Source organism: Pimephales promelas, chromosome 18, assembly GCF_988280905.1.
Source record: "Pimephales promelas chromosome 18, fPimPro1.hap1.1, whole genome shotgun sequence".
Lineage (NCBI taxonomy): Eukaryota > Metazoa > Chordata > Actinopteri > Cypriniformes > Leuciscidae > Pimephales > Pimephales promelas.
Genome location: NC_142786.1, coordinates 16,474,093 through 16,492,971, shown reverse-complemented (window position 1 = coordinate 16,492,971; position 18,879 = coordinate 16,474,093). Strand labels below are relative to the sequence as shown.

General features: G+C 48.3%; 1 protein-coding gene across 1 annotated transcript; it reads right to left on the bottom strand.

The window, feature by feature from the left end:
• Window positions 1-6,874: 6,874 nt before the first annotated feature.
• Window positions 6,875-18,596, bottom strand: LOC148970969 (uncharacterized). The gene is made up of 4 exons (XM_089122656.1): window positions 17,693-18,596; window positions 17,109-17,167; window positions 7,206-7,340; window positions 6,875-7,014 (listed from the first exon to the last, which is right to left on the bottom strand). The coding sequence occupies exons 1-4, from the start codon at window positions 18,322-18,324 to the stop codon at window positions 6,875-6,877; spliced, it is 966 nt and encodes a 321-aa protein (XP_088978782.1). The 5' UTR covers window positions 18,325-18,596.
• Window positions 18,597-18,879: the final 283 nt, after the last annotated feature.

The window sequence follows — 18,879 nt, the reverse complement described above, 5'->3', positions numbered from 1 at the left end:
TTTTCGTCAACGCACATTTTTCACCGAACGAAAACTAGACGAGACGAGACTAAAATCCCCACTAATAAACAATAACTGGGACTAAATCAGACATAATTTTCGTAGACTAATAAAGACGAGACGAACATGCAGTTCGGTAAATAAAGACTGGGCTAAAATCTATGGACATTTTAGTTCACGAACAAAGACGAGACGAAAATTACATATTATATGATATGGTTTTGTCAAATCCTGTCTCCTCCTCCGCCTCCTCCTCGTCAGCTCTTCCGCCACACACACCCACGTTCAAACCTGGAGCGGGCGGGCACAGTCAGAGTAGCCTACACAACACATGGAGCAGACAGGAGCTGGATTCACGGTGAGGCGGCGGCGACAGGTTAAAAGTAAAACATGCTTTGCACGGGGCTCGGGAGAAAGAAGAGACGTGATATATGGACACATTTTGTTACAATGATAAACTAACTAATGATGGCTAACTTTCATAGCATTTAGTATCCAGGCTGGCTATGTTGCGTTAGCTTCTTAGCACGTAGCGACCGTAGCCACTTGTTGATAGAATTGTATGTGAAGTTAAATTTATGCTAACTTAGATATGTTATACTGGCCGGGCAACTATAGTTTCAGTTACATTTGATTAAAGCAGACAGACGCTTTAAAAAGATTAGTTAAAAAGATTTCATACGTTCTAGCAAGCTATGCCTTGTTTCACCTTAAATACTGTACCTTTATATACCATGTGAACTAGCTGGCAGGAAAGCACTTTTGTTGTATCAGTTGGAGTTTTTTTTTTTTTTCACAACATTGACCTCAAATCTATTTATTTTATTATTCTATGTGAACTAGCTTTAAACAGCCAGCACTTGTGTTAAGTTCATAATACACTTTATTTTATTTATTTGTTTCCTTTGTCAGGTGTATTTTATTTGTTTTAATGCAAGCATTTGTGTTTGTGTCTTTGAACCTTAACAATGTTCAAAATAAATATGCAAATATTGTCAGAACATCTTCCATGTCTGCATGTGTTCCTTAAAATTGTGTTTTTTTTATCAAAAAGATGAGAGAAAATGTTGAAATGTGAAATAATTTTTTGGAAATGTTAAATATTATCTGCTGACAAAAAAGTAAAAGGTTAAAATGATGTCCTGACTAAAACTAGACTAAAATGTTGACAGTTTTTTTTTGACTAAAACTAAACGAATAAAATTATGTTTTCTTGGACTAAAATAAAGACTAAAATGCTCGACTTATAGTCGACTAAAACTAGACTAAATAAAAATGGGATGATGTCGACTAAATGTGATAAAAACTAACAAGCGATGCTGAAACTGGACTAAAACTGAAACTAAATTTAAAAATGGCTGTTAAAATTAACATTATGATGCACTCAGTGACTTCTTTGAATTACAAGGAGCTTGTTCTTCTTGGTGATTTTAATGTGAACTGGCTACATTCAGTATCAGATTGTTTTAAAGCAATTTGTGATTGTTTAAATCTCTTTCAGCTAGTCGAAACACCCACTAGACCTAACTCGAAGGACTATAAAAAGTCCACATTGATTGATCTTATTTTTAGTAATTTGCCTCACAAGTACTCTTTGGCCTCTGCATATGCTAATGATGTTAGCAATCACTGCGTCGTAGCCATAGTCAGAGATACCAAATTACCCAAGCATAAACCACGTATTATTATTAAACGTTGTACACGATATTTTAATGAACAAGCCTTTTTTTTTGATGTAGCACGCTGTGACTGGGACAGGATTTTTCTCATTCCCGATGTTGAGTCTGCCTGCCTGGACTTGACTTCCTGCTCAGCTACTGTTCAGACGCTCCTGTTTACTGCTCCGCGCTTTGCTCTATCGCTTTAATATTTTTTATATATTTTATCTCCTCTTCACCTAATTTTAACTTCAGCAAATCAGCACAGTGCTCAGACGCTGGGATTACTTTAAAAATACTTCACACTTTTATTCAACCAGCCTCTCACTGCTTACATTCCGGGGAAGAGAAAACACAACTCCCTACATTCATAAGGACAAGAAAATGCCTCTTCGGGAATCTACTTGCTGCTCTAACTGCCACAGACTTTTACAAAGGATTGCAGTTCTTGAAACAAAGTTACATTCGGGACCGACAAACCAGACGGAAGGCACAACAGAGCTCCGTCGTGGACGCCCTCAGCATACAGCCGGTGAGTCCCATGAATCTAGTGCTCCTCGGCAGGCTATACTGACTGTAGAGAAACAAGCCGATCGACTTACAAATCGATGGCACAAACAGGGAGCGAGACCCAAAGGCACTTGAGACATCAGATTGTCACGAGCACCACATATTTCAGCAGTAGCATCATCTACCCCAGATATGACTCTGACCAGGATTGCAACCACTGGTCTCCTACCACCGCCTATTCATCTTGAGAACAGATTCGAAGTATTAATGAATGAGGAATCCCTGAATTTGACGAATGTGATCGAACACAGACTGAGTCAGCCTGTAGCTAACACTGATGCTAACCGGCGCTCAAGGTCGAGCAGACAGCGGCACTCAGCTCAGAGCACAGCGGGGCCCAGGACTCTGATAGTGGGCGACTCCATAATCAGAAACATTAGTAGCAAGGATACAACTACATGCTGCCTTCCACAAGCAACAACTTCTGATGTAAACAGGGAACTTCAGAACATTCTGGTGAAACATAAGACTGCAAATCGACTCATCATTCATGTGGGGAAAAATGATATTCATAAAGAGCAGTCGGAACTCCTTAAGAAGGATTTCAATGAACTCTTTGAAACACTTAAAAGACTGAAAGTTGAAACATTCATCAGTGGACCACTCCCAGCAAGAGGAACAAACAGGTTTTCACGGTTGCTTGGGCTCAACACATGGCTGCAAAAAACCTGCAATATAAAAGGAGTGAACTTTATTGACAACTTCAATCTTTTCTGGAGTCAGAGGCAACTGTTTCAACGGGATGGCCATCACCCAAACAAACTTGGTTCAAGAGTACTAAAGGACAACATCTACTTCTCCCTCCATCATCCTTCTGCTGTGTGTGCCAATCCATTCAACCTGAATGGCACTCACACACCTGGACTTAGTATGAACGACCACAGGACTTCACTTCAACACCTGAATGGACATATTGCTGACACATAAAACAAGGACAATGAAAACACCACTCAGCCTCTCACCAACAACACCACTCAACAACAACCTCTGCTCACGGATACAATCTCAGCAGAGCCTTGCCCACAGAGCTCACCACAGTCAGACTATGACATATCAGAACTGCTCCCAGATTCAGCACCCAAGGACGACTTTCTGGAAAACAACGAGGGAAACCAGGACAGCATTTTACACCCTCCAATAACACCAGAGCAACAGCCCATCTTACCTGACACGTTATCCGTCTCTCCAGCATCTCCACTTCTGTGCTTCTCAGAGAAAATGGAACAACTGGTGTCTGCTGGAACCAAACTATCACACTCTTTTGCTGCAAGCCCCCAGATACCAACCAAAAAACGTCAGGCCCCAAAACCACCAAAACTTTCGGGCCCAGCTCGCCCTCCCCCTCCTCCTCCTCCGAGAGTTCTTCGGCCTCTGCCACAGCGCCAGGGCTCACAGCCTCCTCCATCAGCTCGAGGTGAACCAAAAACAACTGATACCAGCTCTGTGAAATATTTTGGGTCCTCGCTTTGAAAACAATAACTTTATCAAATGTTTACAGAACAAGCGGGAACCCAGTGTGCCTGAATCTTTCTCTATTGCTGTTCATTTACATGATAGAAAATCTAAGGCCTTCAACAGCCGTACAGCAAACCCATCTAATCTGGTGCCTATTACACGCCAAACTAAGACTGCTGTGGGGACAAAAAGTAAGACTATAAAGTCAGCACTTTTAAACATCCGCTCCATTAAAAATAAATCACTTCTAGTCAATGACTTAATAACCACACACAACCTGGACTTCATGTTTCTAACTGAAACTTGGCTAGAAGACAGCTGTAGTGCAACGGTCCTAAACGAAACATCCCCTCCTAACTTTACTTATATGAGTGTCTGCAGAGCGGGTAAGAGAGGCGGGGGCTTAGCTGTTCTTTTTAAAGATGTCTATCAATGTAAGCAAATATCATTTGGGAACTACCCCTCTTTCGAATATCTGGGTATTGTGTTAAAAGGTGCTCCACGTATGTTACTTATCATTGTTTACAGGCCTCCAAAATACTCTCCAGCCTTTGCTGAGGACTTTACAGAACTGTTATCAACAATTGCCTCTGAGTTTGACTGTTTTTCCATTGCTGGATATTTTAACATTCACATAGATAATGCATAAAACAATATGGCAAAAGAAATCAAAACTGTTTTAAAAACTTTTGATCTGACACAGCATGTACACGGTCCCACACACAATCGTGGACACACTCTAGATTTACTTATCAGTACAGGTTTAAACATCTCATCGATTGTTATTAAGGATGTAGCACTGTCTGACCATTTCTGTATTTTCTTTGATATATTAATCTCTCCTGCCATTGAAGCTAGAGCTGTGTCTGTCAAGAAGAGATGCTTAAATGAGAACACTGGTGTGCTATTTATGAAGGCTATATCCTTAAAACCAAGCATATCTGCTGACTCTGTTGATTTTCTCCTTGATTCTTTCAACTCAAAAGTTAAGAGTGTAATCGATGATATTGCTCTTGTGAAAGTCAGGAAGAATAGTGGCAGACAAAAAGCACCTTGGAGAAACTCAACAGCTGTGCAAAATATGAAAAGACAATGCAGAAGAGCAGAATGCATGTGGCGGAAGACAAAACTTGTTGTCCATTATAACATCTACAAAGACAGCATCCACACTTTCAATAGGGAACTAGGCAAAGCTAGACGGACTTTCTTCTCAAATATTATAAACAGCAATATAAACAACACACGCACTCTTTTTGCTACTGTAGAGAGACTGACAACCCCCCCGAGCCAGATTCCCATAGAAATGCTCTCAGAAAGGAAATGTAGTGAGTTTGCTTCTTTCTTCTCTGAGAAAGTCAATAACATCAGAAAGGTGATCAGCACATCCTTGAGTTGCTCTGGGGTCAGGCAGACCAGACCACAACCTGAGAAAGTAGTTACTATGTCTGATTTCGAAGAAATTGATGGCACAATTTTGGTAGAAACCGTACAGCACCTTAAAACATCAAACTGCGCCCTTGACACACTTCCCACATCTTTTTTCAAAAGTGTGTTAAACTGTTTAGAAGCAGATCTCCTAGAAGTGGTAAATGCCTCACTTCGCTCTGGGAGTTTTCCGAACTCCCTGAAAACTGCAGTTGTCAAGCCCCTCCTGAAAAAGAGCAATCTGGATAAGACCATCTTAAGCAACTATAGACCAATCTCAAATCTTCCTTTCATAGGCAAAATCATTGAAAAGGTTGTCTTCAATCAGCTGAACAAATTTTTAAGCTCAAATGGATATTTTGTCAATTTTCAATCTGGTTTCCGATCGCATCACAGCACAGAGACAGCGCTCATAAAGATAATAAACGATATTCGCTTAAATACTGATACTGGCAAATTATCCGTGTTGGTACTACTCGACCTCAGTGCTGCATTTGACACTGTTGATCACGACATACTTCTTGACAGGCTGGAAAACTGGGTGGGGCTTTCTGGGATAGTCCTAAAATGGTTCAGGTCATACTTAGAAGGGAGAGGTTATTTTGTGAGTATGGGAGAACATAAGTCTGAGTGGACATCCATGAACTGCGGAGTCCCTCAGGGCTCGATTCTTGCGCCACTCCTATTCAACCTGTATATGCTCCCAATGAGCCGAATAATGAAAAAGAACCAAATCGCTTACCACAGCTACGCAGACGACACACAGCTCTACTTAGCCCTATCGCCTAACGACTACAGCCCCATTGACTCCCTGTGCAAATGCATTGATGAAGTAAACGGTTGGATGTGTCAAAACTTTCTGCAGTTAAACAAAGACAAAACTGAAGTTATTGCGTTTGGAAACAAAGATGAAGTTCTCAAGGTGAATGCATACCTTGACGCTAGGGGTCTAACAACTAAAAATCAAGTCAGGAATCTTGGCGTGTCTCTAGAGTCAGACCTTAGTTTCAATAGTCATGTCAAAGCAATAACTAAATCAGCATACTATCATCTGAAAAATATTTCAAGAATTAGATGCTTTGTTTCCAGTCAAGACTTAGAGAAACTTGTGCATGCTTTCATCACCAGCAGGGTGGATTACTGTAATGGCCTCCTCACTGGCCTTCCCAAAAAGACCATAAGACAGTTGCAGCTCATACAGAACGCTGCTGCCAGGATTCTGAGCAGGACCAGAAAATATGAACACATCACACCAGTCCTCAGGTCTTTACACTGGCTGCCAGTTACATTTAGGATTGATTTTAAAGTATTATTGCTGGTATATAAATCATTTAATGGGTTAGGACCTCAATATATTGCAGATATGCTAACTGAATATAAACCCAACAGATCACTCAGATCATTAGGATCACATCAGCTAGAAATACCAAGGGTTCACTCTAAGCATGGAGAGTCTGCTTTTAGCTATTATGCCAGCCGCAGCTGAAACCAGCTTCCAGAAGAGATCAGGTGTGCTCCTACAGTAGTCACATTCAAATCCAGACTCAAAACACATCTGTTTAGCTGTGCATTTACTGAATGAGCACTGTGCCACTGTACGTCTGACTGTTTTTACTGTACTGCTTTATCTGCTTTAATACTGCTTTAATACTGCTCTGACTGGAAGAGATTTTGATGGAGAGCGGGAGAGTCTTCACTCCGATGAGGCGAGTGAAGAAGTAAATTACTTATACTGATGAGAGTATAAGTAGTCGCTGAGAGCGTCATTAAGGGTAATGGCAGCAGAAACGTGCTCTGTGGGGGCCCCGCTGGGCATTACTGGTGTAGCACCACCCCAGCAGAGTACGTCCCTGGGCTGGAGGTCCAGTTGCACCGTAAACCAGCTCAATCTCTTCCATCTTATATACTGGAAGAGATTTTGATGGAGAGCAGGAGAGTCTTCACTCTGATGAGGCGAGTGAAGAAGTAAGTTACTTATACTGCTGAGAGTATAAGAAGTCGCTGAGAGCATCGTTAAGGGGAGAAAAGTGCTCTGTGGGGGCCCGCTGGGCATTACTGGTGTAGCACCACCCCAGCAGAGTACGTACGACGCTCTACGTCCCTGGGCTAGAGGTCCAGTTGCACCGTAAACCAACTCAATCTCTTCCACCTCAGATAGGGGTATACTGGAAGAGATCTTGATGGAGAGCGGGAGAGTGTTCACTCCGATGAGGCGAGTGAAGAAGTAAGATACTGCTGAGAGTATAAGTAGTCGCTGAGAGCGTTGTTAAGGGTAACGGCAGCAGAAGCGTGCTCTGTGGGGGCCCCGCTGGGCATTACTGGTGTAGCACCACCCCAGTACAGTACGTCCCTGGGCTGGAGGCCCAGTAGCACCGTAAACCAGCTCAATCTCTTCCATCTCAGATAGGGGAATTACTTTATTTTATTTTATTTTTACTCTTAACTGTTTTTATTTATATTGATTGCATTTACACTGTATTTTATTTTTATTATTATGATTTTTTTATTCTAAACCGTTTTAATTATTCTGACTTCTTTAATTTCTTCCATGTAAAGCACTTTGAATTGCCACTGTGTATGAAATGTGCTATATAAATAAACTTGCCTTGCCTTGCCTTGTTTTGTATCTGTCTGTGTGATGTTTATTTGTAATGGAACCGATTGTACTGCTGCACATTTTTGGCCAGGACACTCCTGTAAAAGAGATTCTTAATTTTAGAGAGCTTTTCTGTTTAAATAAAGGTTAAATAAAAAAATAAAAATAAAAAAGTCTTACAACAAAAGAATTTGAGCCCACAAAATCACTCTGTAGGCCATAGTCTAGATGGCATAAAATTGTGAAAGTGAGGAGCATTTATGGGTAGAAGTCGGGAACCGGCCTACCTTACATATTTCAAGGATGCTGAGTCCAAAAAAAGTGGTACCCATGTGACATTTTGAGTTTTTTACCTTCTAATTTGTATATCAAAATGGCCGCCAAATTGCCTATCTTGCTCAGTCGTTGGACCCCCTAGTTTTTTGTATGTAGGCAATCAAGATGAGGAAATTAAGTTTCTAGATCAATAGTCAAGGGTCAGAGCAAAGATATATTGGAGGCTCACTTCCTTTTTATGTATATATATTTGCAAACTACCAACTTTTAAGGCGAGACACTAGGTGAATAGGGTAAAATTTTTATATAATAGATATAACCATGAAACTTCCTCAGTTGATTACTCACACAAGTATATTAAAGAAACGTATTATAAGTTCCCTTTCGTAGTCACTTCGAGTTACGTCAGAAGTGACGGAGATTGGGGGTTTCGCATAGAAAGCCAATCCTCTTCGAGTATTTAAAAACGAGCCAATGGCATGCAATGCCTTGGGGCTGCGGAAATTTGCATAGCGTACTCCGCCCCTACTCCGTGAGTATAAAAGGAGGAAGTGAACGCAACCGCAGTATGTTTTCGCTTCGGAGCCAAGAGAACCTCTTCACTCCTGAAAGCCATTCTCACTGTTTCAAGACTCTTCGAGACGAGCGTCCTCTTCAGTGTTGGTATGACGGCGGTACCCAGCGAGATTCTGCATCGCCTGCGATCTGAGCAGTGGTCTGCCAGACTTTGCACTTCTCCCTGGTAGCCTCAGCGCTGAAAGAGTGAATTTCCTCCTCTCATTGAAAGAGCTGCACGTGGCACGTCTTTTTAAAGATGGTTCGCCCGTGTTCTTCTGGGTGTGGTAGATTTCTATCGTCATCTGATGGTCACGAGCGCTGCTTTGTATGCATGGGCATTCAGCATGCAGCAGCAGCGTTCGTGGATGACTCATGTTCTTTCTGTGGGAACATGACCATCTCTACACTGAGGTTGAGGCTTAATGATCTCACTAGAGCGACCCGGGGACCCGGTGATTTAACGGTGACGGTGTGGGATAAAGCCCCGACGATTCCTCGGGCCACACCTCCCGCCTCAGTGCGAGAGCCAGCGAGCGTTAGCTCGATTCAGTCGGCTGCTTCTTCGGCGGCGCCAGCTGCTTCGGGGAGCGCTCCAGATGATGATGTGATGTCTATCACAGCATCACTAGGCGGGCTAGAGTCCTCGGGAGAGGAGGATGCGGCTGCGTTGCCTCCTTCGGGAGTACCAGCGTTGTCCGCGTCGGATCCCGAGCTGACGGCCATGCTGTTTTGAGCCGCTGGGAGTATCGGGCTAGAATGGAAACCTCCGTCCTGCCCCGATCTCTCACGGATGGATAACTGGTTTTTGGATAAAGCTGCCGCCGCAAGGCCACGGCCAACTCCAATACCTTTTTTCCCCGAGCTGCATGCAGAGTTATCGCGCTCTTGGGGGGCTCCCCTGTCCACTCGAGAGCGCGATCTCTCCCCCGCCTTTCCCCCCCTCGATGGTGGGGCCGCCCGTGGGTACACTGGGATGCCCCCGGTGGAGCGCTCTGTTGCGATGCAGCTGTGTCCACAGAGCACCTCCTCCCGTGGTCCTCCTAAGCACCCATCCAAAGCCTGTGGGTTCTCGTCTGCTATGGCGGCGCGTTCCTATAGAGCGGCGGGACAGGCGGCCTCCGCTTTGCATGCGATGAGCACTTTGCAGGTCTTCCAAGCGAAGATGCTCAGAGACATGCACGAGGGCGGGACTGATCCAACGGCATTTAAAGATTTGCGGTCCGCCACTGACCTTGCTCTCCGGGCAACGAAAGTGGCCGCTCGCGCCGTTGGTCAGGTGATGGCCACCAGTGTGGTCCAGCAGCGCCATCTCTGGCTCAACCTGGCAGACACTCGGAGCGCTGAGCGGACCCGTCTGCTCGACGCTCCTCTCTCCCAGGTTGGCCTTTTCGGCGATGCAGTCGAGGACTTCGCCCAGCAGTTCTCCACTGCCCAGAAGCAGACGGAGGCAATTAAACACATTCTGCCCCGGCGACCAGCTGCTGCCTCCATCCTGTCACCGGCACAGATGCCTCCCGCTGCTCGCCGCCGAGGACGCCCCCCTGCGGCTCCCCTCCCTCCCGCCCGGCCCCAGCAGCAGCCTTCACCCGGGCCACGGCGTGGAGGAGGCCGCAGGCAGGCGTCGCAGCCCCCTCAGGCCGCACGCCCCGCTAAACGCCAGGCTAAGCGACGATCCTGACACGGGCTGCTCAGTGACGAAGTCGAGTCTTTCCCAGGAGGCGGTAGCAGGCCCCCTCCTTCCCCCGGTGGAGGGCCGGGGGAGAATCTTTTGTTCTCAGCTCCCCGCTGCTCACCCACGGGTGGGCAGCACCCTGAGTTGGTTAAAGAAAGACTTGACATCATCACTGAGCCCACAGACTGGAGTGGGTGCGCTCGACGTCCCAGTGCGTCAGCCCACACATTCCTCTCTGTCTCTGAGGGCGCGGAAGGGTGCGTGTGTCGTCCCCGGGCTACGCCAATCCCTTCCCCCTCTATCGCCAGACCCCCGGCAGAACAGACCCCCGTGGAACGCTCTGCCTTCCCTGGTCCCTTCTGTCGGGGAGCGGGCTTCAGCGGTGCATCTGGGCAGGGTAACTCCTGCGCGCATGCCGGTCGACCCGCCTCGCTGCCCCTCCGGGGGGACATCTGTGGTTCGAATGACCCCGCTGGTTCACTTCCTGGAAGCCTGGCTAGAGCTTCCCGGGCTATCCCGCTGGGTCATCAGAACGATCAGATTCGGCTACGCGATTCAGTTCGCACGGTCTCCTCCCCGTTTCAGGGGAGTTCGCTCCACGATGGTCGGTGGCAATGCCCCGGTCTTGAGAGCGGAGATTGCGACCCTGCTGGCGAAGGGTGCAATCGAAACTGTCCCTCCAGCCGAGGTGAGGTCCGGGTTTTACAGCCCCTACTTCATTGTCCCCAAAAAGACCGGTGGGTTACGACCGCTCCTGGACCTGCGCATTTTGAACCGTTCTCTCCATCGACTACCATTCAAGATGCTCACGGCCAAACGCATTTTCGAATGTGTTCGGTTTCAGGATTGGTTTGCAGCGATCGACCTGAAGGACGCGTACTTCCATGTCGCCATTTTGCCTCGACACAGACCGTTTCTTCGGTTTGCTTTCGAGGGCCAGGCATATCAGTACACGGTTCTCCCATTCGGGTTAGCTCTGTCCCCTCGCGTCTTCACGAAGATCGTTGAGGCAGCCCTTGTTCCCCTTCGCGAGCACGGGGTTCGCATCCTGAATTATCTCGATGACTGGCTGATACTGGCACACTCTCGAGCTCAGGTTTGCGAACACAGAGACCTGGTGCTCCGGCACCTAGCCCGTCTGGGCCTTCGGGTCAACCGGGAAAAGAGCAAACTTTGCCCCGTGCAGAGGATCTCTTTTCTCGGCATGGAGATAGACTCGGTCGCCATGTCCGCGCAGCTCACGAACGAGCGCGCGCACTCACTGCTGACTTGTCTTCGACAGTTCGAGGGCAAGAGTGCGGTTCCACTGAAACTATTTCAGAGGCTCCTGGGGCATATGGCATCCGCGGCCGCGGCAACGCCGCTCGGTTTGCTTCATATGAGACCGCTTCAGCTGTGGCTTCGCGATCAAGTCCCGAGGTGGGCATGGCATCGCGGCTCGCTCCGAGTTCCAGTGACTCCAGCGTGCCGCCGAACCTTCTTCCCGTGGTCGAACCTCAGCTTCTTACGGTCCGGGGTCCCTATTCAGCGAGTTTCCAGGCATCTCGTTGTCTCCACGGATGCGTCTACCACGGGTTGGGGTGCCATGTGCAATGGGCATGCAGCCGCCGGTTCCTGGACAGAAGCCCAGCGCCTCATGCACATCAATTGCCTCGAGCTGCTGGCAGTACGGCTCGCCCTGCACCGCTTCAGAGCGTTGCTCTCGGGCCAGCATGTGCTTGTCCGTTCAGACAACACTACGGCAGTAGCGTACATCAACCACCAGGGGGGTCTACGCTCGCGCCGGTTGTCGCAGCTCGCCCGCCACCTCTTGATATGGAGTCAGAAGCACCTGAGGTCCCTTCGTGCAGTATACATTCCTGGAGACCGGAACGTGGCAGCCGACGAGCTGTCACGGGTCCGTCCCATCTCCGGCGAATGGCGACTCCATCCCCAGTCAGTCCAGCTGATTTGGGACCAGTTCGGGGAGGCACAGATAGATCTGTTCGCCTCTCGGGACACATCCCACTGCGCCCAGTTTTATTCCCTGACCGGGGGTACGCTCGGCTCAGATGCGCTGGCGCACAGTTGGCCACGGGGCCCACGCAAGTATGCGTTTCCCCCAGTGAGCCTCCTTGCACGGGTGTTGTGCAAGATCAAGGAGGACGAGGAGCAGGTCTTGCTGGTAGCCCCCTACTGGCCCACCAAGACATGGTTCTCCGAACTCATGCTCCTCGCGACAGCACCTTCTTGGCCTATTCCTCTGACACAGGACCTACTCTCTCAGAGACGGGGCACTCTGTGGCACCCTCGTCCCGATCTTTGGAGAGCTGCACGTGTGGCTCCTGGATGGGACGAGGCAGGTTTGAGTTCGCTGCCACCTGCGGTGGCGGCAACCATCACTTCCACAAGTCCACGAGTCCACGAGACACCTTTATGCGTTGAAGTGGAACCTCTTCGTCAATTGGTGTTCTTCTCGCGGAGAAGACCCCCGGAGGTGTTCGATCGAGGTCGTGCTTTCCTTCCTGCAAGAAGGGTTGGAGCGCAGGCTGTCGCCCTCCACCCTTAAGGTTTACGTCGCGGCCATTGCCGCTTCTCACGAAGCAGTGGAGGGTAAGTCCTTAGGGAAGCACGACCTGGTCATCAGGTTCCTGAGGGGAGCGAGGAGGCTGCATCCGCCTCGTCCTCCCCTCGTACCCTCTTGGGACCTCTCGGTAGTTTTAAATGCATTGCAGAGGCCTCCCTTTGAGCCCTTGCAATCAGTAGAGTTAAAGTTTCTGTCCATGAAGACAGCACTCCTGGTTGCATTGGCCTCCATCAAGAGGGTGGGGGACCTGCATGCATTCTCCGTTGACGAAGCGCGCCTGGAGTTCGGGCCGGCTTACTCTCACATGATCCTGAGACCCCTGCCTGGATATGTGCCCAAGGTTCCCACCACTCCCTTCCGGGACCAGGTGGTGAACCTGCAAGCGCTGCCCCTGGAGGAGGCAGTACCAGCCTTGGCACTGCTCTGTCCGGTACGTGCTCTCCGCACCTATGTCGACAGAACGCAGTGTTTCAGGACCTCAGACCAGCTCTTTGTCTGTCATGGGGGGAGCCAGAAGGGAAGGGCTCTCTCAAAGCAACGGCTGTCCCACTGGATAGTGGACGCCATTGCTTTGTCTTACCAGCAGCAGGGCCGTCCGTGCCCCCTTGGTGTGACGGCCCATTCCACTCGGAGTGTGGCCTCCTCTTGGGCTCTAGCGCACGGCGCCTCGCTAACAAACATCTGCAGAGCTGCAGGCTAGGCGACACCCAACACCTTCGCCAGATTCTATAATCTGCGAATTGAGCCAGTGTCCTCTCACGTACTCGTTTTGGCCAGTTCTGGACCCGCTCAGGTGTCTTCGCTTGCTTGCCACTCCACTCCCCGGACTGGATAAGTGCGATATTTCCTCAGTCCTTCCATTGAAGTCTTGAGTCCTCCAGCACCGACGATGCGGGCACCACTGCTGTTGCTCTGGATGCTGGCTAGGTGCCTCCATGCGTACGGTTCCCCATGGTAACCGTCTCATGTGTATTGTCCACTGTAAGCCTCTCTGAGCATGTGTCTTCCCTTGGCAAGCCATCTGCCACCCCTGGAGTTGAAATTTTAGCAGCCACCTGCGGTTGGTGCTCCAGTGTCTCCGTATGCGTTCCTATGTGGCCATATGAGTATTCTTAAGTCCTCCCTTCGGTAGGCATCTGGTAGCATGTCCCTCCCGGGATATGTTTCCCAGTGTACCTTGGTAATCCTGTGTCAAAGTAGGATCCCTAAAAAAAAAAAAAAGAGAGAGGAGGGGTCCAGACTTTCGCAGGGCACTGGAAGACAGCTTGAAGATGGCGTGATGGCACAGACCCCCAATCTCCGTCACTTCTGACGTAACTCGAAGTGACTACGAACGGGAACGTCTCGGTTACGTATGTAACCCTCGTTTCCTGAGTAGGGAACGGAGACGTTACGTCTCCCTGCCACTTCTGCTGTATCGCTGGGTAGACGCCGAGTTCAGTCTTGGCTCCTCAGCGAAGACATACTGCGGTTGCGTTCACTTCCTCCTTTTATACTCACGGAGTAGGGCGGAGTACGCTATGCAAATTTCCGCAGCCCCAAGGCATTGCATGCCATTGGCTCGTTTTTAAATACTCGAAGAGGATTGGCTTTCTATGCGAAACCCCCAATCTCCGTCACTTCTGACGTAACGTCTCCGTTCCCTACTCAGGGAACGAGGGTTACATACGTAACCGAGACGTTTTTGAAATTTGTACGTTTATTAATGCAAATGATGCATTATCTCATTAAATATGCAAAATTTTGCATATATATTTGGTAGATAGATCTGAACATATGATAAAGCCAGGCACAAAATTATTTTTTTCATTTTGTTTACACACAAGATGAACAAAAAAAGTTCAGAGGTATTTCAGGATGTATGCTTGCATTATATACTGTCCATACCCTAAAAAAAAATCGATTTTCGCCATATTTTTTTAATTTAAATTTCACATAAATCAGGCCAGCAATGAAAATATCACTCTGAAAATATCTTCAGAATACTGCCAAGTGTATAACTGGAAAGTTTGGTGTACATAGGTGCTACATAGGCTGAGATATTTGTACTGGAGAATAACAAAAAAAATCATTTTGAGAAAAAGGCATTTAAAGATTTAAGTAGGGAATTTAATGCTTTTCTATTGAAAAGAAAAAAAACTTGGTGGAGGGATTTGAGTACCAGAACGACCCTAGGAGCTATGTTGTCTGGGGCTATATGCCCCTGGTAGGGTCTCCCAAGGCAAACAGGTCCTAGGCGATAGGTCAGACTTAGAGCGGTTCAAAAAAACATATGAGTGAAGAAGAAACAAGGACCGTGACGTCGCCCGGTATGGAGCTGCTCGGAGCTGTGGCCGGCAGGTCTCCGGTGCCTGTCGAGGCAGCAATCCCCGAACCCGGTGGTGGACACCGGAAGTAAAGGATGCTGTCAAGCTGAAGAAGGAGCCCTATTGGGCCTGGTTGGCTTGTGGGACTCCTGAGGCAGCTGAAAGGTACCGGCAGGTCAAGCGGACTGCAGCCCGGGTGGTTGTGGAGGCAAAAAGTCGGGCCTGGGAAGTGGTTGGTGAGGCCATGGACAAGGACTATCAACTGGCCTCTAAGAGATTCTAGCAAACACTCCGGCGCCTCAGAGAGGAAAGCAGTACCCTACCAATGCTGTTTACAGTGGAGGTGGGCGGCTGTTGACTCAACTGGGAATGTCGTCGGATGGTTGCCATTGCCGGCAGTAAGTCAGACTTTTTCTCAGTGCATGTTGCACTCCGGCAGAGTTAGGAGCTAACCCGACAGGGCTGCCCTTTGTCGCCGGTTCTGTTCATCATTTTCATGGACAGAATTTCTAGGTGCAGCCAGGGGCCGGAGGGTGTCAAGTGTGGGGACCATTAGCAGATACCAGCAGTAGCCAATGAGGTTTTGTCATTAGCTTTAAATCACCCTTTGGACATTCACGATTGGTTACTGATAGAAACACTGTAAACCCAAACAGTTGTACTAGCTTATAACTAATGCGGTCATTACAGTCAAAAGTCTTTATGCAGTTGACCAAGCTATAAATTATTGAGCTCAGTTGAGATTTATGCCACTTTAATTGAATAGGGCTCAAAATTTGATAGTTAATTTGTGTGGATCACTCAAAAAGTTTAGGAACCATTCAGTAGTGTCATGACGTCACATTCTGGTGGGTGGGTCTTATCTCTCCCTCAGGAAAGCTGAGGCAGCCATATTGAATTTGCCTTCATGCGGAGAAGTTTTCATCGAAGTTTTGGCCAACCCCTGCAGTTTAATTTGGTTTTATTTGTTTGCAATGCGCACTTTTATCCCCTCGATTCAAACCACCACCTCAGTTTTTTCATCTTTGGCCTGCCGTTTTTTCAGCGCCGTCTTATCAGCCCTGATTTGGTAAGTAACACTAACGTTTTTTTGTTGTTGTTTGTAATTGAATTTCGATAAATAGTCTTACATTTGCAACTGGGAATACATGAGTACAATGTGCACAGGGAATATGTGTTGTAAATAGTTTACAAATCCGAGTAATTGTAACTTTAGAAGTGTTTGAATCTTACAACGGTTATCAGCGGGTTTCCAGGAAGAACTACATTTCGCATAATGCATGTTTTCCCGGGACATTGACGTAGTGGAACGACCATGAATTTGAACTTTCTCGTGGAGTTCAAGTATTTTCATTTTCTATTTGATAGCATTATACAGCCTGTTTTAAATTTAAGAATGATAATTAACTTTCTATTTTGACTACTTAAAATACGTTCACAATTCTGTGTAATTCTCTCCATGTATTGCAGAGTTTCACCGAATCAACAACGTTAACCTGCGCAATCAATTCTACTGCGCAGACACACGCCTAAACTCATCATCTTGTTCAGAGACAAGACCACCAAGACTGGCAAGACAGTGGATGATCTAGCCAAGCTCATGAGGATTTATGACCTTAAGGTGAATTTTTAACTTAACATGATTCAGAAACAGATTATATTCAGATAACTATAAGAAAGTGTGAATTCTATTTACAATTTTAAGGTTTTTACTTTGTGTGTTATATTCAAGTATTTACAATAGAAAGTAATTATTTTGAAAAAATGTTTTACTGAAGAAATGCTGAACCAAAAATACTTAATCTAGCATCTATAGCAATGATCACCATCGGAATATGGAGCTATTTAACACTTCTTTTTAAGTGTTTCTGTCACGGTACAGTTACAAAAAGTGGAAGGAGGACTCAAGTGCAGCAATGGATGATTTATTAACAAAAGAAAACAAAACACAAAGCAAAACCCACAAGGGGGAAAACACAATAAATGAGACATTAAACAAAACTGAACTTGAAGAACAAACACTGACTCTGAACATGAAGACCATCACACAGAAACTGGGAAAACATGACAACGATCGGACAAAGACTACAAACAAGAGGAGACTTAAAAAGGGAACAAATCAAGAGGGAACAGGTGGAAGAACTCAAACACTAATCAGGTAACAAGGGGGAGGGATCAAACAATAACGAGAGCACATGGCCCAACATAACAAAGACACCCAAGTGCGATACAAGACAGGACAGACACGTGACATTACCCCCTCCCTACGGAGCGGCTACCAGACGCTCCATCCGGCGGGACAGGAGGGACAGACCAGGGCGGGACGGGAGGGACAGACCAGGGTGGGACGGGAGGGACAGACCGCTTAGTCCTGGGCGGTCCGGGCGAAACAGATCGAGCCAGAGCGAAGCACATAGTCCATTTTCCGACCAAGGCAAAACACATAGTCCATCGGGCGGCCAGGGTGGCGAAGAGCCCTCGGGCGGCCAGGGCGGAGCAGACCCTTCGGGTGGCCAGGGAGGAGAAGACCCCTCGGGCGGCCAGGGCGGCGAAGACCCCTCGGGCGGCCAGGGCAGTGAAGACCCCTCGGGCAGCCAGGGTGGTGAAGACCTCTCGGGTGGCCAGGCCGGTGAAGATCTTTCAGGTGGCCAGGGCGGTGAAGACCTTTCGGGTGGCCAGGGTGGTGAAGACCCCTCAGGTGGCCAGGGCGGTGCAGACCCCTCGGGCGGCCAGGGCGGTGAAGCCCTCTCAGGACCAGACACCGGCTCGAGAACAGAAACCGGCTCAGGAACAGACACCGGCTCAGGAACAGACACTAGAACAGAAACAGTCACAAGGACAGACACAAACACAGACACAAACACTGGGTCCGGAACCGACATGAGCTCCGGCTCTGGAACAGGCACTGGTTCTGCCTCCGGCTTTGGAACAGGCACTGGCTCTGCCTCCGGCTCTGGAACAGACACTGGCTCTGCCTCCGGCTCAGGAACAGGCACTGGCTCTGCCTCTGGCTCAGGAACAGGCACTGGCTCTGCCTCCAGCTCAGGAACAGGCACTGGCTCTGCCTCCGGCTCAGGAACAGGCATTGGCTCAGGAACAGACACCGGCTCAGGAACAGACACTAGAACAAAAACAGTCACAAGGACAGACACAAACACAGACACAAACACTGGGTCTGGAACCGACATGAGCTCCAGCTCTGGAACGGTTACTGGCTCTGCCTCCGGCTGTGGAACGGGCATTGGCTCTGGCTCCGGCTCTGGAACGGGCACCGACTCTGCCTCTGGCTTTGGAACAGGCGCTGGGTTCAGCTCCAAAACACCGGACACCGGCCTCTCCAATATCCGAGCCAGCCGCTCCAGATAGTCCTGGCTCAGGAAGGCAGACGGAACGTGGACAGTCTCTCACTGGGCAGACGGGACGTGGACAGTCTCTCTCTGGGAAGACGGGACGTGAACAGTCTCTCGCTGGGAAGACGGGACGTGGACAGTCTCTCGCTGGGCAGACGGGACGTAGACAGTCTCTCGCTGGGCAGACGGGACGTGGACAGTCTCTCGCTGGGCAGACGGGACGTGAACGGTCTCTCGCTGGACTGACGTGACGTGAACGGTCTCTCGCTGGACCGATGTGACGTGAACAGTCTCTCGCTGGACCGACGTGACGTGAACGGTCTCTCGCTGGACCGACGTGACGTGAACAGTCTCTCGCTGTTTCCTCCGTTTCCTCCTCCTTTTCCGTCGGTGACGGCGAGAAGTAGGCTCTGAGCTGTCCCTCACTGGCCCAGGATCGAAAGGGGG

Coding starts and splice junctions, on each gene's coding strand:
- LOC148970969 (XM_089122656.1), bottom strand. CDS start 18,324: ATGCCCGTTCCACAGCCGGAGGCAGAGCCAGTAACCGTTCCAGAGCTG. Junction 7,341..17,108: donor TGATGGTCTTCATGTTCAGA/GTCAGTGTTTGT, acceptor TACTCTCAGCAG/TATCTTACTTCTTCACTCGC. Junction 7,015..7,205: donor TGGACCTCTAGCCCAGGGAC/GTAGAGCGTCGT, acceptor AATCTCTTCCAG/TATATAAGATGGAAGAGATT.